This window comes from Leucoraja erinacea, chromosome 16 (genome assembly GCF_028641065.1).
Source record: "Leucoraja erinacea ecotype New England chromosome 16, Leri_hhj_1, whole genome shotgun sequence".
NCBI classification, from domain to species: domain Eukaryota; kingdom Metazoa; phylum Chordata; class Chondrichthyes; order Rajiformes; family Rajidae; genus Leucoraja; species Leucoraja erinaceus.
Window position 1 is genome coordinate 27,813,927 of NC_073392.1, and position 22,884 is coordinate 27,836,810.

A 22,884-nucleotide genomic window follows, 5' to 3' on the forward strand; every position below is an offset into this window, starting at 1 on the left:
CAACAAACACACAAATTACTACTTGCTGTATTTTTTATAGCATAGGTTGTCAGTGGAACTGACCAATTGTTCACCTGAGCAATGAGATTAGTGTGACTCGGAAGAGATCCTCAACAGTTATGGGGCTGTCCCACTGTACGAGCTAATTCAAATGTTCTCCCGAGTTTCTCCTGATTCGAACTTGGAGAATTACGGTAACACCTCGTGGGTACTCAGGGCTCTCGTGGACATTTTTCAACGTTGAAAAATCTCACGAGTCTTCACCAGCTTACCGCGTTTCCCGAGTACCTGCCGTTAGCGTTAAGAGCCGCTAAGAGACGTCCCGAGCTCCGACATACCCGCAACCTACATTCTACGTGCTTAACACAAGTTTGATTTATTTTTAAACTAGGGAGAGCTCTTGGGTAAACTCCTATAGTGCGACAGGCCCCTTACTCTGGTCCTCAGCGGAGATGTGCTATTTTTTGAAGTGAGCCAGAGCATCTCCAGTCAGTGTAAACAATGGTATGCATGCGAGTCTCATTGAAAAAAAATTACATTTGTAAGGTCTCCAAATTGGTTAGGACATTTTTAATTAAAATGAAATGTTACTGCAAACCATTCAACAATCTTTCTACAAGATAGAATCTTTATTTGCCACACGACCAGGGTTGGTGGTATTTGGGTTCGGTACATGATGGTACACTGCTTTAGTCAATTCACCTACAATTCTTTGAAATATGAATGAAGCTATCCTATTACTTTTTGCTTTAAACAAGACAAGTCATTGAATGTTACCTGGGGTAAGGGCTTTAATATTTTAGTGCCACATTAAATGCCTTTAAAATTTATGCTTCGGTTTCAGGCAAGCAGGAAAAAGATTTGCACATTTGTTCCCATGACAGCTTTCACAGCCTTGGGTGTCACAAAACACTTTTCTGCCGATTGAAGTGCTTTGGAAAAGTAGACACAAAATGCTGGAGTAACTCAGCGGATCAGGCAGCATCTCTGGAGGAAAGGAATGTGACTTTTCGGGTCGGAACCCTTCTTCAGACTGAAGAAAGGTCCTCACCCAAAACATCTCCAGAGATGCTGCCTGATCCACTGAGTGACTCTAGCATTCTGTGTCTTATCTTTGGTATACATTAGCATCTGCAGTTCATTTTTATTACATTAAATGCTTTGGAAAGATAGGGATAGCTAATAATGTAGAAATCATGGCATCGAATTTGTGAACAGCTATTCTCCCACAAACTGCATCACAACAAGACCAGATGATGATTACTCATTCTCTTTCTTGAATGGACACCACTCAGTTCACCCTGGTTTCATGACTTGCATTTAATTCTAAAATAATGCATAAGGATTAAATATAAGCAAGGTACCAGGACACTCCTTGGTGTTCATTCAAGAAAGAGGATGGAAAATCAGTTGAACATTTCATCTATAAATAGTGCTCATTTAGTACTACACTTATGAGCGAATGCTGTGTGTTCAAGTCTCAGAATTGAATTTTAAACCACAGCCACCAGAGATCTGCCCTCTTTACTATATATCACATCTTAATTACAGTTTTCAGGGCATGGTCAACAGTGGCAAGACACAAATTGTCCCAAACTACAACATTTCACCAACAGTGTTTTTTGGTAAAGGATTCCAAGACTTAAACCCAATGATGATGGAACAGAGAGACACGAGGAGCTGCTGAAGCTAAAATCCTGCGTAGAACACAAAGTGCTGGAGTAATTCAGCGAGTCAAGCAGCATCTCTGGAGGACATGGATGTGACATTTCAGATCACAGGGAAGAGTAACTTATTTCCAAATCAAGATTGTGTTCATCTTGGAGGGGAACCAGTAGGTGGCAATTCCCAATCACCTGCCAGCCTTGTCCTTGATGGTAAAAGCCATGGGTTTGGCAACTGCTGTGAGAGTAATGTGGGTGAGGCATTTTATAGATGGTTCAACCAAGCCGTGTTGGTGATGGAGAGAATGTTTACCGTGTGGATGGAAATTCTGATCAAGCAGCACAGGAAACCCCATTCAACTACCTTCCTCTTGGGTCTGTTCATTTAAGGGTGGATGGTTATTCATTGATCATTGCATCTTGTTTCCTTGTAGCTGTAGCAGAACTCCTTTGCTGCAGTTCAGCATGTAGGACCGGTGGAGAAGATACTTCATCTCACGTGGGTGCTGCGAGCTTGGTAACGCTGCAGTTGGTGCGGAGGCAGCTGGTAGAAAGAGAAGGTGAAGTTGCGGCTGAAGTTGAGGTTGGAGATGCTCTGGACCGGAGGCAGCTTCCCGCCTGCCCGCACTTTGCCGAAGGGCTTCCTGCGACTCTGGTCTTCCCTCCCACTTCTCTGAGTCAGCCGTGCCTCGACCTCCTTGGGACCACTGCTTCCCATTCCTACCTGCCCACTTCCACCAATGTTGCTCTCTTCCTTGGGATCAATGGAATCGCTGCAGAGCAGACAGCAGCGAGACCCAGCGTGAGTGTGGTGCAGTTCCAGTGACTGTGGAATGGCATCAAACCGAGAGTCCAGGGGCGAATCCCCCACCCACGGTGTGATGTCCCCTCTGCCCACCTTTTTACACGGTGCTGATCGTGGAGGTGGTTTCACCGGTTGTTTCTTCCAAGGGACTGGATCTGACAGAGTAAAGTGAACGAATAAATGAAAAGGAATGAAATAAAAACAAGTGCCGCAGCATCCTCCCACATCCCAAAGACGTGCGGGTTTGTAGGTCAATTGGCCTGTGTGTGTGTGTGTGTGTGTGTGTGTGTGTGTAGGGAGTGGATGCGAAAGTAGGTAACTGAACCAGTGTGTACGGGTGATTGGTGGTCGGTGTAAACTTGCTGGGCCGAAGGACGTGTTTCCACGCTATTTTTCTATCAATTGGAAAAAAAAGAGGCACATATAGAAATGCTGTGATCTAGAACACAAAATAGAGCACAGAACACCATCCTCCGAGTGAAAAAGTCTAAAGTAAGCAATGTGGATTGGGGGTTCTAGAAGACACACTTCCATATAGAGAAAAATAAATGTGGAACGCCTCATACATCGCAGTGGACATTGTCCTCATTTTTTGGAAGATCACCTGGTCTCAGTGTAATCTAACATTCTTACACTCTTGTACTTAAGTGCGATCATGCCATCTATAGTAGGATTTTAACACCACTCTATGCAAAAAAAAAGGAATATTACTGCACCTAGGATGTGACAATAAAGGACCATTAAACCATTGATCACAGAGACAATGGAAGAGCAGAAAGTAGTGGTAGGGATCGTTTGCACAAAATAAAATGGAGCTGTTTTATTTTTCCCTGTGTTCAGACATTGCAAACATTTTTTTTTTTAAATTCACTCTTACCGAAATCAGTAGCTTTGTTTTTATCAATGGAAGGCAAGACGCCTCTCTCCAGTTTTTGTGGGTAACATCGATCCATTTCTTCCTGTGGTAATTTCCTGCCTGACAGAGACACCAAACAGGAAAGCAATATAATGCAAAGGGTAGAGATTCTCCTCAACCCATGAACTTCATCTTACATGGGCTAGGACTACAGGTAGGTGGCTGTAAACTGAATAAATGTTATTCTTACACGGATATCTTGACTTTGTCCAATTACCTTTAATTTTTCAACATGCTTTCCAGTAACATCTTTAATATTAACTTCTACTTTAGGGGCGGCGCAGTGGTAGAGTTGCTGCCTTACAGCGCCAGACACCCGGGTTTGATCCTGACTACGGGTACTGTCTGTACTGAATTTGTATTCTCTTCCCGTAATCACGTGGGTTTTCCCCAGATGCTCCGGTTTCCTCCCACATTCCAAAGACATGCGGGTTTGTAGGTTAATTGACTTTGGTAAAAATTGTAAATTGTTCCCTAGAGTGTAGGATAGGGCTAGTGTACAGGGATCACTTGTCGGCACGGACTAAGTGGGCCGATAGGCCTGTTTCAGCGCTGTATCTCTAATCTAAACTACCAACATCATTACGCTTTGTAACTCACTTTTTGAATTAAAGGAGTACAGTTGCTATTTTTTACAGAACCTTTGCCTAAACTAGGGAATTTTGGAAAATGAACACCAACATATCAAATCTCTCATTGAGGACCTCTTAATATCGGAGGATGAAGTCCTGCTATAAAGTGTGTTTCCACAACACAAATTGGACATAGATAGTGATTGATGAATTGAGTAACATTATTTGTATTACCCAAGACAAAATGGTTATAATACCTTTACAGTTGGCAATTAGAGAACCACTTAAAAGTTACTTTGGAAATAAGTAAACAGAAAAGGCCCTCTTGGATGTAAACAGTGTGTGGGGGATAAAATCTCCCTGTAGTAATCACACACCATTATTTTTTAAGAAAACAATGTCAGTTTCACCATGGGTGGCCATTAACATTGACAAATAATCGCTTCTATCCACACTTTTAAAATGATACTCTATTAAACAATGTAACAAACGGCCTTTAATGTTTAAGAAGGAACTGCAGATGCTGGAGAATCGAAGGTTACACGAAAAAGCTGGAGAAACTCAGCGGGTGCAGCAGCATCTATGGAGCGAAGGAAATAGGCAACGTTTCGGGCCGAAACGTTGCCTATTTCCTTCGCTCCATAGATGCTGCTGCACCCGCTGAGTTTCTCCAGCTTTTTTGTGTGGCCTTTAATGTTTATAGCTTGCAGTAACAAAGAAACTTAAAGCTATTAAAAGGACCTTTTAAAGAATTCTGTCGGAAAAATAACTTTTGTTATTGCGGGTCTGAAACCTTTTAGCCCCAACTTTCTTTTCCTCATTGACACAATTATTTTTTATAACTCAATTTTCTATTAAACGAGGTTTCTTAGAAAAACACTGTCATGTTATAGCAGAACGACCTGTAACTATGTCACGATCCAGGAACTCATCACACTGCAGCTTAGTGCCGTATCACAGTTATTGCAACTTTCCCCGAGTTCCACCCTCTCTCATTACAGAAATATTACAGTTTCTTCCCAGCTGTTATCAGGCGACTACCAACAACTAGAGAGCGGTCCTGAGCTTCTATCTACCTTATTGAAGATCCTCTGTTTATCTTTAATCAGATTTTACTGGGACTTTAAAATGCACTAAACATTATTACTTTGTTCACGTTTCTGTACACTGTGGACGGCTCAACTGTAATCATGTACAGTCTTTCCGCTGACTGGTTAGCATGCAACAAAAAGTTTTTGTCAGTACACATGGCAATAAACTACTCTAAACTTTTAATAGGATGTTAACTGGTGATGATCATTGTTAATACGCGTTTATTTATCAGTTGCCTTATTTCCCAGAGAGAGAAACGTTGTGCCCAATTCCGACACTCAATCCAGCAAGGTTGAAAGTGGAGAAGATTAGCTTCTGTAGAGATTTACTCAAAGTTTAGCAAGAGGAACAGGGGATTTCGATGACACAGAAAAACAATGAAAGCTGGAATTGTTCTTTGTGGACAACCATAAGGAATTTAATGAATGTCTTTTGAAACCAGTGGGTTTATACAAATAATACTTTATCCCCATTGCCAGGAAGTTTGCAGGACCAGATGGGAAATTAGAACAGTGTACTAAGTAATAATAATAATAATAATAATAACCTTATTTATATAGCACATTTTTAGTCAACTTGCATTGACCCCAAAGTGCTTCACATAATTACATTACATTTACACACAGGCAAAGGTGGGTGAAGTGTCTTGCCCCAAGGACACAACGACAGTATGCACTCCAAGCGGGATTCGAACCGGCTACCTTCCGGTTGCCAGCCGAACACTTAGCCCATTGCACCATCTGTCGTGGATCAGTGTGGGATATTGGCCTAGAATACATAGCCTGAGAGAATCACATAAACAAATACAACGATAACTTTGCAAAAAAGCATGCAAATAACTGAAAAGAAAAAAAAAACATCAAGGTATGTAGGGGAGAAAAGAAGATGGCCTAATTGCAGCAATTGATGCAACCATTACATTATCAGGTTACTATCTAGAGATCCTACCTCAAATCTTACCATGATACTACCAGAGTTTAGGAGCAGGGAGGTTCTACTGCAGTTGTACATGGTCTTGGTGAGACCACACCTGGGGTATTGCATACAGTTTTGGTCTCTTAATCTGAGGAAAGACATTCTTGCCATAGAGGGAGTACAGAGAAGGTTCACCAGACTGATTCCTGGTATGTCAGGACTTTCATATGAAGAAAGACTGGATGGACTCGGTTTGTACTCGCTAGAATTTAGAAGATTGAGGGGGGATCTTATAAAAACATACAAAATTCTTAAGGGGTTGGACAGGCTAGATGCAGGAAGATTGTTCCCGATGTTGGGGAAGTCCAGAACAAGGGATCACAGTTTAAGGATAAGGGGGAAATCTTTTAGGACCGAGATGAGGAGAAAACATTTTTCACACAGAGAATGGTGAATCTCTGGAATTATCTGCCACAGAAGGTAGTTGAGGCCAGTTCATTGGCTATGTTTAAGACAGAGTTAGATATGGCCCTTGTGGCTAAAGGGATCAGGGGGTATGGAGGAGGCAGGTACAGGATACCGAGTTGGATGATCAGCCATGATCATATTGAATGGTGGTGCAGGCTCGAATGGCCGAATGGCCTACTCCTGCAACTATTTTCTATGTTAGAGTCGTGTAGTCTTAGAACACGGGAACAGGCCCTTTGGCCCAACTTGCCTATACCAGGCAAGATGCCCCTTCTATGCTAGTGCCACCTGCCTGCATTTGGCCCATTCCCGCTAAAGACCATTCGTATCCATGCATCTGTCCAAATAACTTGTAAATGTCGTTATAGTACCTGCCTCATCTACCTGCTCTGGCAGTTTGTTCCATATACCCACCACCCTCTGAGTGCAATTTAAATTCTGAAAAGAATCTGGAAAAAAACACTAATCTTATTAACTACCAGATTTGCCATGAAAAAAACATGCTGGTTCACTATAACTAGCACCCTTACCCAGTTTGGCTTGGATGAGTGACTAAACAGAAACATTACCTATCAGTCTGAAGGAGGATCCCAACCCGAAACATCACCCATCCATGTTCTTCAGAGATGCTCCCTGACCAGCTGAGTCCCCCTTATTCTGAGCTGGGGCTCAACGTTCAACTCGCACTAACCAAGGCACTGCCCAATGCCATGACCAACCCAACCACAATCCTCACCATTCTTACCTCCGCAGGACATCAAGTGACAAGCGGTGTTCAGAACCTCGAGAATCAACAGCATTTCCCCTCTTCTCCAATCTCCCATCAGGCAAGCAATACAGAAATTCGCAATCACACACCTCCAGATTCAGGAACAGTTCCCTCCCAGCTGTTATCAGGCAACTGAAACATTCGATCACCAACCAGAGAGCAGCCCTGACCTCCCATCTACCTCATTGGAGACCCTCAGACTATCTTTAATCGGACTTTATCTTGCACTAAACTTTATTCTCTTTTTTCTGAGTGGCTGATTGTTATCATGTATTGTCATTCTGCTGGCTGGATAGTACGCAACAACAACAAAAAAGGCTTTGCACTGAACCTCCGTACACAAGTTTGAGTTAAACTGAATGAAATTAAACTGGACATCCAGTATCCAACTGTCTCTTCATGTATTTATTCCTGCAGATGGAAATGAAGTTGATACAGTTCTCTTCCACCACAATCCTAGACATACCTAGTCAGGGAAATTGCATTCTTTTCTTCAAAATCACCAGCGGACCCTCGACATTTTATTTCTTGCTCACAGTCGACATCACGTCCCATGCGATCGCGACGATTACCATCGTCCTGTTTGCAGCCCTTGCAATTGTCTCCTAGGTTTACCTGCACAACAGGGTCATAATACTGAGTCACCAGGCTGCACGGACAGAGGCAGTCAGGTGCGGAGTGAACAGCTGTCATTCAGAGCTGGAGCAGGAGCTGGCTACAATATTGACGAGCAGGATGGCATTAAACATTCATGACACTCCAGACAGAAAGCCCACCTGGCAAACAGTAAAATATTAATACATTTTCCTGCATCTCTAACAATTTGTACCATGTGTATGTGTTGATTATTTGAAGGCACAATGTTTCCTTATTTTCCATATAAAAACCACTTGAAGTGCAAATAGCAGTAGTAATAATTTCTTGCACAAGGAGTCATTTACACATCTTCATAGTCATTCAGAAGGGAGACTGGCCATTCACCACATCTATGCCAACCAATTCCTATTGACCACATTTGCCAGCACTTGGCCTTACTTTAGCTTTTAGAGACACATTGCAGAAGCAGGCCCTTTGGCCCACCGAGTCCGCGCCGACCTGCGACCGATCACCCCACACACTGACAGTATTCTACAGGAGGGACAATTTACAGAAACCAATTAACCTACAAACCCGCACGTCATTGGAATGTGGGAGGAAACCGGAGCACCTGGAGAAAACCCACGTGGTTACAGGGAGAGCGCACTAACTCTGTAAAGACAGCACCTGTAGTCAGGATCAAACCCGGGTCCCTAGCGCTGCAAGGCAGCAACTCTACCGCTGCAGCACCGTGCCACTCATGACCTACAGCGGCTGGGCAATTTAGTGATTGTCTCAAAAGTTCTTAATTGTTGACATGATAGCATTCAACATTAAATATTTTATAAGAGCCCTTCCACGTGTAAAGATCTATCTGTTAAGTAATGTTGAGGAACCAATCAATCACTTTCCAAATGAAAAATCGCCTGCCGTTTTCTGCAAATAACCCGGGGTTAAAATGCCAACAGAGCAATTCTTGAAGTTTTTAAAGTACTTTACAGCCAACAAATGTTGTAAAAGTGCTGCACCATCACCCAGACTGGGCTTAGCTAACTGGCCCCAGCCCTGGCATACGAGCAGAGACTGGGCTATTTCTGTGCCATGCTGGCGGCATGTTGGCGCAGCGGTAGAGTTGCTGCCTTACAGCGTTGGGCGCTGTCTGTACGGAGTTTGCACTTTCTCCCTGTGACCGCGTGGGTTTTCTCTGGGTGCTCCTGTAACATCCCAAAGACATGTCGGTTTGTAGGTTAATTGACTTCTGTGAATTGTCCCTGGTATATAAGATAGAACTGGTGTGAACTGGTGATCGTTGCTCGGCATGGACTCGGTGAGCTAAAAGGGCCTGTTTCCACGCTGTATCTCTAAAACTAAGAACTAAAACGAAGACCACAATTATATTGTTTGCAATTCTGGTCACTCATCTAAAGGAAGAAAGTCATTAAGCTGGAAATGGTGTGGAAGAGATTCACTAGGATGTTACAGACTTGAGGTGTACGAGATCATGAGGGATATGGATAAAGTGAAAACTCACAGTCTTTCTCCTAAGGTAGAGGATTCTAAAACTAAAGTGCATAGGATTAAGGTAAGAGGGGAAGATATTTAAGAGGGATCTCAGGGGGAAACCTTTTCACTCATAGGGTAGTACATGTCTGGAAGAAGCTGCCAGAGGAGGTTTTAGAGGCAGATAAAATTGTGACTTTATAAGACATTCGGATAGATAATATGGATTGGGTTTAGAGAGATTTGGATGAAATACAGGCAAATGGGTCTTGTCCAATATGCCAATTTGCTCAGCATGGACAAGGCGGGCCATGGGACCTAGTTCCATGCTGTACAGTTCTATGATGATGAGTCTATGACCAAGGGATCAAAGCAGTGGCTACAAAGACAAGGTGAAAAATAAATCCAGTCACAATGGGAAGAAGTTGCAATAATAAAACCACAAAAGGTAGAGAGGAAATATCAAAGAAAGTGATTTAATGGGCAGTTCAATAGCTGCCGAGTGGAAGGGGATGGGCTAGAGGATATTAGTTTAGTTTAGTTTAGAGTTATAGCATGGAAATAGGCCCTTCAGTCCACCAAGTTCAGCTATAACCGTGATATTATTTCTATCCTATACACTCGGGACAATTTACAGAAGCCAATTAACCCACAAACCTGCACATCTGGGATGCGAGAGGAAAGCAGAGCATCCGGAGAAAACCCACAGGGTCACAGGGACAACGTGCAAACTCGATACAGACAGCACCCGTAGTCAGGATCGAACTCGGATCTCTGGCTCTGCAAGACAGCAAACTCTACCGTTGTGCCAATGTGCAGCCTATTCTGTTAGGGACAAGGATGAAGGGGTGGGAAGAGGCTAGTGAGGAACACCTACCAGCATGGAGTGAGGACCCATGTGATAGGTCACCAAATTGAGATTTAAACTAACCAGCACACCTCCTTTAATAGTTGACTACTGGATAAATGGGTAGAATCATACAGCATATAAACAGGCCCTACTGCCCAACTCGTCTAAGATACCCCAAACAAACTAATCCCACTTGCCCACATTTGGCCCAATATACCGCACACTGAATATTGAGAGCAGCATACATTACACACAAACTGTTAAATCGGTAATGGATTTAGCACAAGCTGCCTGACCTGCTGAGACTTTCCAGCATCTTCTGTCATTATTTCTGATGTCCAGCATCAGCAGTATTTTTTTTTGGTAATCAGGGCGCTGGTAAATCACTAGAGCCTTGTTGTAGCATTCAGAATCGTCAGCTCTGTTCCCTTCCCCGCAGATGCTGCCCGACCTGCTGCATGTTAAGCATTATGCATTTTATCTCGGACCTCTGGCGTCTGTGCTGTCCGTCTCTGGGGCCAGGCCGTCAGTTCCCGTTTGCCAGCTCTTCAGGACTTGCAGGCCGTCACCACAGAGAGCGAAGAGGTGTGTGCCCGCGGGGTGCCCCTCCCAGCTCTCCAGCTCGGCGATATCAGCCACCTGGCACCACCTGCTGTGTATCAGTGTCAGGCAGCGGCTGCTCAGGGCCCAATGGCTCAGTCGCTGGTCGATGGAGGCAGAGACCAGCATCCGCGAGCCCAGGAACCTCAGGCCGGTCACGTGGGCTGCGTGGGCGCTCTCCGCGCCGGGCCCCTTCAGCACCCGCAGGGCAAGTCCGCCGTCCAAGCTCCAGCCGTCGGCCACCACCCCCAGATCACTCCAGCCCCTCGAGTCCTCGGCAGCCACGTCCCCTCGATCCTCGCGGCTCCCGCTTCCCGCCTCCTCCTGCCGTTCGCTCGAGCTGGGGGACAGCGCGCTGTCAGACCCCGCCCGTGGAGTAATGCAGATCACCCAGATACGGACAGCGTTGTCATCACCACCGCTGGCCAGGAGGAATCGTCCATCGTCCAGGGACCTGACGTCCAGCCCATTCACGCCGCACTGATGGGCCACAAACACCAGGCAGGGAGATCCCAGCTCTGCAAGAAACACAGGAGGAGTCCCAGTCAACATTCTTCAGAATAAAGGGGAGGCCATTTAAGACTGAGGTGAGAAAAAACTTTTCCACCCAGAATTCCCTGCCACAGAGGGCAGTGGAGGCCAAATCAGTGGATGGATTTAAGAGAGAGTTAGATAGAGCTCTAGGGGCTAGTGGAATCAAGGGATATGGGGAGAAGGCAGGCACGGGTTATTAATAGGGGACGATCAGCCATGATCACAATGAATGGCGGTGCTGGCTCGAAGGGCCGAATGGCCTCCTCCTCTGCACCTATTTTCGATATTTCTATAGTTTAGTTTATTTTTGTTATGTGTAACAAGGTACGGTGAAAAAAGTTTTTGTTGTAAGCTGTCCAGTCAGCAGAAAGACTATGGGGCAGCATGGTGGCACAGCAGTGGAACCGCTGCCTTACAGGGTTAGAGAGCCGGGTTCAATCCTGACTACGGGCGTTGTCTGTATGGAGTTTGTACACACTCACTGGGACCTCTTGCTGCTCCGGTTTCCTCCCACACTCCAAAGACGTAGAGGTTTGTAAGTTATTTTGGCTTCGTTAGAAATAGTAAATTGTCGCTAGTCTGTGGGATGGTGTTAATGTACGGGGATTGGTGGTCAGTGCCCAGTCGGTGGGCTGAAGGGATTGTTTCCGCGCTGTATCTCTAAATTAAAAAACAAAACTATACACAAGTACCATCCAGCTCTCCACGGTGGGCCAAACAACCTGTTCCTGTGCTGCACTGGTCTAGGTTCTCCGACTGTAACCTGGTGCCTATTGTGTACCTTGTCCTCTGATTCATAACAAAAATAAAACTAGAAAATGCTGGAGATACTCAGCAGGTCGGGCAGCAACCACAGAGAGAGAAACATTGTTTAGCTTATAATTCTCACGTGTGCCATGTAATGTGCCGCCTAGGCCGTGTGAAGTGCCAGATCCCTACCTAAGCGGGACTCCTGCGGCCAATCAGCAGGTGGAATATGCCCCCTGCGCCCAGGCCATTGGAACTCCGGCAGATCGATTGCCACAGCCGACTTCCGAGGCCGACTATCTGGGTCCTTCAGCGGCCCAGGCGGACTGTTCCGGTACCGTTTGCCTCCTCTCAGAAGGCGTGACCACTGTTAGTCCGTCAAAACGGATAATCCAGAAAGGCTCTGGAACCAAAGGTGCCGGAAAATTGATGATGGACTTGTAGTTTGTTGGCTACAAAGCACTATGGCACATCCTGAGATCATGAAATAATGTTTGCAGCCTCCCATTCCATAATCTGTGCATTAACATTGGTGAGATCTTAAAATGAAGCACATAACTTCTACATCTGCAGTAGTGACTTTCTTATCTGTCTGCTAACATAACCATCTGTGCAGGCAGAGGAGATTAGTTTATCCTGGCATCATGTTCTGGCACAGACGTTGTGGGCCGAAGGGACTGTTCCTGTGCTGTACTGTTCTATGTATCATGTCATGGACTGAGGCTCTGCTGAGCTGTGTGTCGTAAAGGCCTGGATCAGGCGTAATGTAGCAAGGCCAGTGTGACACTCTGCCAAGGGCCTGGAGCTTTACCGAGCTCTGCGGGACGTACCTAAAGGTGGGCGAGTTCTCTCCTGGCGAATATCTGCAGCTTTGGCCGTCTCAATTATCCCCGAGATGTTCCAAAGTGCAATCCTTCCATCTGTGGCAGCGCTGCACAGGAACACCACCCTACAGGCAACGAGACAGCATGTGATTTACTTGTTCCAACTTATGAATACCAATTCCCGGTCACGTTCTAACAGCTTTGCCAAAATATATATTCTTCTGCAAACCTGTGTGAGTAAGGTGTTCAACTGAGAATGAATGAGAAGGGAGGTGAGAGAGAAGAGCATTGGAAGTACAGAGAGGGGGATAGAAGGAATGCCGTTGGAAGGTAGGGCTTGGAAGAGTACTGCACATGAACAGGCCCTTCAGCATACAATGTGGCAGGGAGAGAAACAGAAGAAGGGTAGACAGTCACAACCTTTTTCTCATTGTGGAAAATGTCAAAGACTAGAAAACATCGTTTTAAGGTGTGAGGGGCAAAGTTTAAAGGAGATGTATGGGGCGAGTTTTACCGCTGTGCCACCGTGCCTGGAACACGCTGCCATGGGTAGTGGAGGAGGTAGAAATGATGGTGACGTTTATGAGGCTTTTAGATGGGCACGTGGAAATGCTGGGAATGAGGGGGGATATGGATTGCATGGATTTGTTTATCTAGGCTACAAGTTCAGCACAGACATTGTGGGCCAAAGTTGTTATCAGGCAACTAACCAGCCTATTACCAACCAGAGAGGTGTTCTGAACAATCATCTACCCGATTGGAAACCTACAATCTATCTTGAATCGGACATTAGTGGACTTTATCTTGCACTAAATGTTATTCCCTTCATTCTGTATTTGTAAACTCTGGATGGCTTGATTGTAATCTTTAGATTTTAGACTTTGGAGATGCAGTGTGAAAACAGGCCCTTCAGCCCACTGAGTCTGCACCAACCAATAATCACCCCGTACACTAGCATTATCCTACACACTAGGGACAATTTACAATTTTACCAAAGCCAATTAACCTACAAACCTGTACGTCTTTGGAGTGTGAGAAGAAACTAGTGCACCCAGAGAAAACCCACACGGCCACAGGGAGAATGTACAAACTCCATACAGACAGCACCCGCAGCCTGGATCCAACCCGGGTCTCTGCTGCTATGAAGCTGCAACTCTACTGCTGTGCCACTGTGCTGCCACTAATCATTTGTAACATTTTCACTGATTTGATAGCACACAACAATAAAGCTTTTCACACGTGACAATAATAATAAACCAAGTTAAACTAAACTAAGCATCTAAACTCTCCAATAAGACACTTACTGGCTTCCGGAGGCCGGCTGGTGTGTGAACGTTTGCAGCTTCAGCACACACCGCTGGTGGTAAAAGGACTCGGCAAGCAGCAGGATATTCTTCTCACTCTCATCGATGATAAAGAGTCTACGCAGCAAAAACAATTGCACTAAACGTTACAAATGGAACGGATCAGCAAGATGGCCTGGCTCTCGACTGCCTTTTCAGTTAAGGACATTAATAAGCTTTAGACAAACCATTTACGTGTGGGCAGGATATTAGACAGACTTCTATCCTCACACTTTATATTTAAGTTTAGAGGTACAGCATGGAAACGGGCCTTTTGGCCCACGGAGTCCATGCCGAGTATCGATCACCCGTTCATACTAGTTCTATGTTATCTCACTTTGTCATCCACTCCCTACACACTGGGGCCAATTTTATAGAGGCCAATTAACCTACAAACCTGCATGTCTTTAGGATGTGGGAGATGTGGGTTACAGGGCGAACGTGCAAACTAACTGAGCATCTTGAGCTCAGGATCGGACCAGGGAGCCGCCTTAGACGGACCATTGCTATTTAGTCTGCCTCTTAGATAGATAACGGACTTCTACCGTAATGTCCACTGTATAGTCACTGAATCTCCTTCCCAGCAATAACACAAGAGGGCAATGGAGGAGAAACTATTTTTTTTTTTTAATTAAATGGTAGCATATTTGAAATTAATTTTCAAAAGACTAAATATTCCACATGAAAATTATGCAGGTCTGTGGAGGGAGAACAGAAGATTGCATAGGGAGCTGGAGGGGGAACTCTATCAAAGGTACAACGGGACAAATAACAGGATGCAGTAATGGTTTGACATCAGTTGAATTGCCATTAGTACAGCTCATCCTGCTGGGTTGTGGCCCACAGCACTGTTATTAGCAGCATAGGAGAACCCTCCCTCCCTCTCTCTCTCTGACTGCTACATTTATCCATTTGGTCTCGTCCTGTCAGAAATGTAGTTTAAAGATGCAGTGTGGGAACAGGCCCTTTGGCCCTCTTTTGCATCCACAAGGTACACGCTAGGGGCAATTTGCAGAGGCCCATTACAATGTAAACGAGGTGCCCAGTTAAAGAGGAGACACAAGTGCTGCAGTTACAAAACACAATAGTGCTGGAGGAACTCATAAACTTCTTCAGAAGTCTGAAATAGGCTCCTAACTCAGATGTCACTTGCCCAGTCGCTCCACGGATGCTGCCTGACCCGCTGAGTTTCTCCAGCACTGTGAGTTTTGCCCTGATGAAGAGACGGCTCACCTCACGGCTCCGTCACTGCAAGCTGCCGCCAGGTAATGCCATGAGGAGTGAGGGTTCCCTTCAGAATCCATCCCGCCGTCCACCACCACAATGGACATGTACCTGAAGGAGAGATGTGAAAGGTGACAGAGCAGGCAGGATATCCCACAAATCCATTAACTGTAGAGACTGGTTCAAAACCCACCCAAAATGGCACAGGAGCGCGGCAAATCTTGGCATGCACTTCCCAGAGGAGGAATCACACGCGGTCACGGGGAGAGCGTACAAACTCCATAAAGACAGCACCGGTAGTCAAGATCGAACTCGGGTCTCTGGTACTGTAAGGCAGCAACTGGACGAGTAGTGAAAGGCATGGATAGGATGGATGAGGAGAGGATGTTTCCACTATTAGGAGTCTAGGGCCAGAGATAATAGCCTCAAAATTAGAGGACGTTCCTTTAGGGAGTAGCTGAGGAGAAATTTCTTTAGTCAGATGGTGGTGGAATCTGTGGAATTTATTGCCACAGAAGGCTGTAGACGGCCGAGTCAATGGATATTTCTACAGCAGAGATTGATAGATTCTTGATTAGTACAGGTGTCAGGGGTTATTGGCAGGAAAATGGAGTTAGGATGGAGAGATAGATCAGCTATGATTGACAGGCTGAGTAGAATTGATGGGCTGAATGGCCTAATTCTGCTCCCATCACATGAACTTTACCACTGCGCCGCTGTGCGCCCAAAGAAATAACATCACCGTCCGATATAGTATTAGTGAAATAAACATGGTGGGACTGCTGCAACATACTGCATGACTTTGAGCGCAGCCAAAGTAGAGGCCAACAGAGAGGAGAAGAGAGATTTACCTGGTCTCTGGGTCCATCTTCAGCATCCTGTGCCGGTTCTTCCTCCGCTCCCAATCCTCAGACAGCCTGTGGGATCCCAACTGCTCCACCCGGCACCTCAGGCCGCTGTTGGTGTCCTCGGGCCCGAAGAGCAGGCGGCTGCACCGTAGCTGGGCCCGGCCTCCGGCGGTGAAGAGCAAGGCCGAGGGGCCTGGGCCTCTGACCACGGCCATGGCCCTGACGCTGGAGAGGTGGTCGGAGATGTCGGCCAGCTTGGTCAGCCGGCCCGAGGCCTGGTGGAGGGCCAGCACGTTGACAGAGGTGTCCTCGCTGGCGGTTGCCAGCACGCTGGTGTAGGCCTCAAGCCTGCCCAGCAGCCTGACGCTGGTGATGTCCCGGCCGTGCGCCCCCTCCTTCACCATCGCCCCGGCCTCCCTCCTCCCCCGCCACTGGCAGGCGTACACTCCGCCCGACTTGATGTAGGCGAAGAGGCCGAGGCCGGCGGGGGATACTGAGCCGCTGAAGCACCAGGAGCGGTGCCCGCCGCCACAGGGCACTCGTAATACGGGCCGCTGCTCCGACTCCAGCCCCCAGGCCACGAAGTCGGCAGCTCGGAACCCGATGCCTAGGAGGGGTCCGTCGCGGTCGCTGGGCTCCAAGGGCAGCAGGCGCTCCACCCAGCCGCAGGCCCGCTGGCACCGCAGTAGGCCCAGCCGCCCAGCCTCCACCCTCAGTTGGCGGCAGAAGCCGTCCCGCCCGCTGCTGTGCAACAAGCCGCCGTGGAACAGCACCGAGGTCACCCCCGACTTGCCGTGCAGCCCCGGCAGCTCGGAGACGGGCTCCGGGCCTTCGTCGGTCGAGTAGAGCAGCAGCGAGCCCCGGCGGTTGCCGCACGCCAGGTAGGGCAAGCCCGGCGCGAAGGCGGCACAAGTGTGCCACCGGTGCTTGCAGGCGGGCAGGACGAAACGCCCTCTGCCCACCCAGCTCAGCCTGTCCTGGGCCCAGCTCACCTCCCACCACAACATCTCCCCCTCGGGCCCAGAGGAGAACAGGTTGCACTGGTCCGGGCCTTGCCCGTCCAGCGAGGCCCAGCTCAGACTATGCACCTTCCCCCGGTGCTCCCGCCGCTCCACTGCCAGCTCCGGACGGAAAACTGGGAAGATCTTGAGGCAGCCTTGGATATTACCCAAGGCGCAGAGAACCGAGCCACTTGGCAGCGCGGCGGCGGAGAGCAGGCCGTAGGATCGGTAGGCCTGGTCTTCCAACAGGAGCTTCCACCTGCCAGAGACCAGGCAGCAACTGTAGACGCCGCCAGAATCAGTCATGACCAACACTAGGGTCGGGTCGACCGATGCCAATGCCTTAGGGCTGCCCACACCCTCGGCATCGCCCAACTGCAGTCGAATTATGGTCACATCCTCTGGCTCCTCGTCCCCGATCTTCCACAGCCTGATGGCTGAGTCCTCGCCTCCTGTTGCCACCCATTGCTGGTCTTCACTGACCGCCAGCGCTCTCAGGCTGCCTCGGTGCCCCCGAAAGCTGCGCGCCACCTCCCCGCTGTAAGTCCACAGCAGACAGGCAGAGTCTTCGCCGGCGCTGACCACAAAGTCCTCCAGCAGCCGCACCCGCCACACCCTGGACTGGTGGCCGTACATCCGCAGCAGGCACTGCGTCTCTCCCTCCGCTCCCCGGCCGAGATCCCCGACCCTCCACAGTCCCACACTCCTGTCGTCAGAGGCCGAGGCCAGCACGCCACTCTCCTGCCTGTAGTCGATGCTGAAGATGACCCCGCTGTGGCCACTGATCCTCCTGCCCGCCCGCACCCTGCCCTGCCCGTCCAGTGGCCCATCCATCTGCCACAGCACCAGCTGGTTGAAGACGGTGCCCGACACCAGCACCAGCTCGTCCCAGCAGCCTCCCACAAAGTGGGCAGAGTAGAGGATGCACTTCTCCTCGCAGTGGACCTCCCGCAGGCTCCTCTGTTCCCAGTAGTCACACAGTACCACTGAGTTGTGCCCGAGTGCCAGGGCCAAGTGCCCGGCAGGCTGCTCGTCAGACCGCAGCCACCGCAGGTCCCAGATCCAGTCGTGGAGCTCGTACAGCGGTCCCACCCGCCGCAGCTCCGGCTCCCCGCCCCCAGCGTCCAGCTCGATCACGGCCACTCCCTTCCCGCCGTACACTGCCAGCACGGTGGGCTCCGACCCGTCGCTGCCGCCTCGTGTCTCGATGCCGTGGACGCGGTAGTTCTTCAACACGTCGCCAATGCGTTTCTCGCCGCGACCGCTCGTTGAGTTCAAGAAGTGGAGCGAGACTCCGGCACCTTCACCTGTCAACAGAGAAGGCAACAAATCAACTGGTAAATACTTTACAGATACAGCGTGGAAACAGGCCCTTCGTCCCACCAAGTCCACACCTACCAGCGATCACCCCATACACCAGCACTATCCTACACACTAGGGACAATTTACAGAAGCCAATTAACCTACAAACATGTCGAAGCAAGAAACTGCAGATGCTAGTTTAGTGTCACGTGCACCGAGGTACAGTGAAAAGCTTTTTGTTGCGTGTTAACCAGTTAGGGGAAAGACAAAACATGATTACAAACCACAGTTTATGACAAAGGTTGACACAAAATTCTTGAGTAACTCTGGACATACTGATAAAGTTCCCTTTTAATACCGACAATAACGCAAAGGGTCAAAGGTAAACCATGCCAAGCTTTACTCATTTCGTCATGACGGGTGTGGCGGGGACTAGTACAGAGAGTATACCAATATACTAAATGCTCCCTGAGCAGCCACTCAAAGATAGTGTTTTAAAATTTCTTATATACACTTAAAAGTCATTGAGAGTCTTCCAAAAACTACTGCCAAGGAATATTTACAAGAAACAACTGCTGACATCCGTTTTCTGTGACAGTGACTGTTTTCTTATCTTCGGAGGAGCGGTGATCTATGTACGTCAGTTCAGTCAACTGCCGTTCTGTAGCTTGCTTATCCCAGGCATATTCTGTTTGGTGGTTCGTCCAAGGATTGCAAGTTTCGCTCACATCCACACGAGTGCAGTATTTGTTCAGTTACCCCCATACGAGGCACCAGCTGTATTTCAATTTTCAACCACATGAGTCAGCAGTATATTTCCTCTGTCAGTATTTTTAAAGCGACGTAAGCATTTAAGTAAGAATACAGAAATGGCCAAGTATCCCATCATGCAAGGTAACCCTAGCTAATAGCGATTAACTCTTTCAATACAGGATGGGTGACGTTTCGGGTCTGAAAAAAGGTCCCAACCCAAAACAGACCCATCCTTTTTCTCCACAGAGATGCTGCCTGGCCTGCTGAGTTGATCTTTAACCTACAAACATGTAGGTCTTTGGAATGTGGGAAAAAATCAGAGCATCCCGAGAAAACCTACACCATCGCAGGGAGAATGTACAAACTCCATAAAGACAGCACCCGTAGTCAGGATCGAACCCGAGTCTTTGGCGCTGTACGGCAATAGTTCTACCGCTGCGCCACTGTACTGCCTAGTGACTATTCCCCATTCCACTATTCCCGCATTCTCCCCAAGGCAAGCACCTCAATTTCTTATAAAAGGAGATTAAATTTCCCATGCCTAGTCTTAAAGCCCAATGAGACAATTCCAGGACGTCTACCTTACTGTAATCAAACCCTTTTGCAAAAGGCTAATTACCCTCCAAAACCGCTTGCTGCATAAGTGCGTGACGTTTTTGACTTGTGCACACTAACCAATCTCTCCTCATGTGAGAAATACTCTACTTAACTGCAATAAAACGGATGATCTTACATTATATTCCATCTGTCTTGTTATTACCACCGACTCATACCACTGTCTTGTTCTTACCACCAGTCTACATCTCCTTGAAGGAACCAAATATCCTTCCAAGAATATAATCTTACAATCCCACCTAGTTTAGTATTATCATCAATCCATATATGGCATATTTGATCTGTATGGATGGCATGCAAAACCAAGTTTTCCACTGTGCCTTGGTGCATGTGACAATAATAAACCTAAACATATATGTAGATTAATGATGCATGTGAACCAATCACACACAAGCCAGCATCACTAATTCCACCCCACTATAACACTTATACTAACACTCGTTCCCGGCACTGCCAGTCTGAGCAGCTAGGATGTACTGACAACCAACCGTCCTTAATGCTGTTAAGTTTCAGTGCAGATTAAAGATGTATCTGAATCATATACTGTGTCTGGTGCTTGTTAACGTGGCATCAGAAGTGGTCTGATCCACTCCTTCTGTATAACGGTTTTTATATTGTATTTGTAACGGTCTAGCACTGTACAGCCATACCTCAGCACAGTCTCGATTAGCAAGTGTACAGATATAGTCTACTGAGCCTGCATGCAAGTGGCACCGTGTTTTGACATCATTTTCAAAGTCCAGTCCACGCTCTAGTTCTTCCGTTCCAGGCGAGCCCCAGGCTTGCTGCAGGGCATCCAATCATCGCTCACCTTGGATGCCACGTCCCTCTCCTCGCCCGTCCACCTTTGTGCCTCGGGGGCACGTCCCGCGGCCGACTTCAAGGGCATGAGAGGCCAAACCCCAGTTCCCTCTCCTCTCCTACAGGCCTCGCTCCTCGCCCGTCACGTCCATCGTTGTCGTCATCATTGACTACATCCTTCCAGTCCCTCTGGTCTTCGGGGATGAGCCGGGGCGGGCTCCGCAGCTCTCTCCCTGCAGGCCACGGTCCACCGGGTTCTCCGACCAGTGGCCGGCTCGTCGGCTCTCGCCCTGCAGGCCACAGTTCTTCCTGCATAAACCCTGTCAAATATGGTATTTGGTCCCTTCAGTCAACTTCGATCTAAATCAAGGGTCCGGACCCAAAACAACATTTGTGCATTTTCCTCAACAGGTGCTGCCTGGCCTGCTACGTTCCTCTAACAGGTTGTTGTTTGCTCCAGATTCCAGCATCTTGTGTCTCCAATAGAGAAAAACGACTAGATGATCTTGGATTCTCTGGAATGGTTGACATACAAATATTGTTTTCGACACCGAGAAGCACTCAACGTGCCACGGTTTCTTTTATTTCCCCGTGAGACATTAGCAAAGGCCTTGGGCAAACAGAGAGCACCTCCAACTCGGCAGCATAATAATGATTATATAACATTTTATATTAACGGGATATTAATACACTCAAGTATCTGGAGTAGAAATTGTAGACAGTTGTGGATGTAGAGCATCACACAAACCAGCCTCTCCTTCATCAACACTTCACGTTGCCTCCCTAGAGTAACCAACATAAATCACATTTACACCCTAGATGTTCCCCCTTCTCCCCTCTCCCATCGGGCAGAAGATACAAAAGCTTGAAAGCATGTGCTACCAGATACAGGAACAACTTCTTCCCACAGACTACTGAATGGACCTCCCATTACTAGAGTACAATCCAATCTCCCAACCTACCTCATTGTGGCCCTTGCATTTTATTTTATTTGCACTATCTCAACTATAAATACTATATATTCCGCATGGAGGTCGTTTTCTCTTTGTATTAATTGTGCTTGTATGACTTGATTGTGCTCGTGTATAGCATGATTTGACTGGACAGCATGCAAAGCTTTTCACTGTATTTCAGTACACGTGACAATAATAAGCCATTACCACAACTTTCTGACTTGAAAACGCTATCCGCTGTAACTTTGTTCAAACAAACTTTGTTTAAACTAACATCATTCTGTTTATAGTGTCATTAGAGCAAGCAGCCTTTCCAAACAGGGTTAAAGTATTTAAGAGGGAACTGCAGATGCTGGAGAATCGAAGGTTACACAAAAAAGCTGGAGAAACTCAGCGGGTGCAGCAGCATCTATGGAGCGAAGGAGATAGGCAACGTTTCGGGCCGAAACCCTTCTTCAGGGTTAAAGTATCTTTGGTTAAAATAAGTCTGCAGGAAGGAAGGAACTGCAGATGCTGGTTTAAACCGAAGATAGACACAAAATGCTGGAGTAACTCAGCGTCCTGCTGAGTTACTCCAGCATTTGGTGTCTATCTTTAGAATAAGACTGGACCGTTTGTTCGATGAAAGAAATTAAATGAATTATTGCATTCAGATTGTTTAAAGTGCAGAACACTTGAATGGTTACCTGAGAGGATAAAATCTCCCACAAATTGCAAGGCAGTGATGGGCGACTGCAACGAGAGGGACTCGCACTGCATTGTTGCTGCAGTTTCTTGCATGCACCGCTCCAAGATCTTTGGTGTGCACCGACTCCTGGATCTTTCATCTGCAGTCTCGCTCTGCATCTGTCTCTGTTTCAGACCAATTACACCGCGCGATACTGCAATTGCAACCGGAAGACAGGCCTTTCCAAATAAACCCTGCACTCATTGGTGGCTGCATCGCTACAAACGTTGCTACATTGCACAAGGCGAGAGTTCGCGGCTCCACAAAGCAACTCAAAACAAACCAGCAAAAGAAATAGGACACGAAGTGCTGGAGTAACTCAGCGGGTCAGGCAGCATCTGCGGAGTGAATGGACAGACAGACAGACAGTCGGGAACCTTCAACCATTGGAACATCACTTTTGGAGGAGTGGATAGATTTTAGAGGGGTTTGGGAGGGAGAAGGTTACAGAGACGGGCAAAGCCAGGAAGGGATTTGAGGACAAG

General features: G+C 47.4%; 1 protein-coding gene across 3 annotated transcripts; it reads right to left on the reverse strand.

The window, feature by feature from the left end:
• Positions 1-559: 559 nt before the first annotated feature.
• On the reverse strand, positions 560-22,573 carry wdr6 (WD repeat domain 6). Of its 3 annotated transcripts, XM_055647990.1 has the most exons (9): positions 22,359-22,573; positions 16,251-18,555; positions 15,409-15,510; positions 14,137-14,253; positions 12,839-12,957; positions 10,424-11,245; positions 7,668-7,816; positions 3,347-3,445; positions 560-2,624 (listed from the first exon to the last, which is right to left on the reverse strand). In XM_055647990.1, exons 1-6 carry the CDS (start codon positions 22,516-22,518, stop codon positions 10,605-10,607), a joined length of 3,444 nt encoding a protein of 1,147 aa, XP_055503965.1. In that variant the 5' UTR covers positions 22,519-22,573; the 3' UTR covers positions 560-2,624; positions 3,347-3,445; positions 7,668-7,816; positions 10,424-10,604. The 3 variants fall into 3 exon arrangements, with proteins under 3 accessions (XP_055503965.1, XP_055503966.1, XP_055503964.1); XM_055647991.1 differs by lacking the exon at positions 7,668-7,816; XM_055647989.1 differs by having other exon boundaries at positions 7,668-11,245.
• Positions 22,574-22,884: the final 311 nt, after the last annotated feature.

Excerpts from the sequence above, each read along its gene's own strand:
- wdr6 (XM_055647991.1), bottom strand. The coding sequence starts at position 22,518 with ATGCAGAGCGAGACTGCAGATGAAAGATCCAGGAGTCGGTGCACACCA. Across the intron at positions 15,511-16,250 it reads AAGATGGACCCAGAGACCAG|GTACATGTCCATTGTGGTGG; the intron begins GTAAATCTCTCT and ends TCTCTCCTTCAG. Across the intron at positions 12,958-14,136 it reads CAGCCGGCCTCCGGAAGCCA|GGTGGTGTTCCTGTGCAGCG; the intron begins GTAAGTGTCTTA and ends CGTTGCCTGTAG.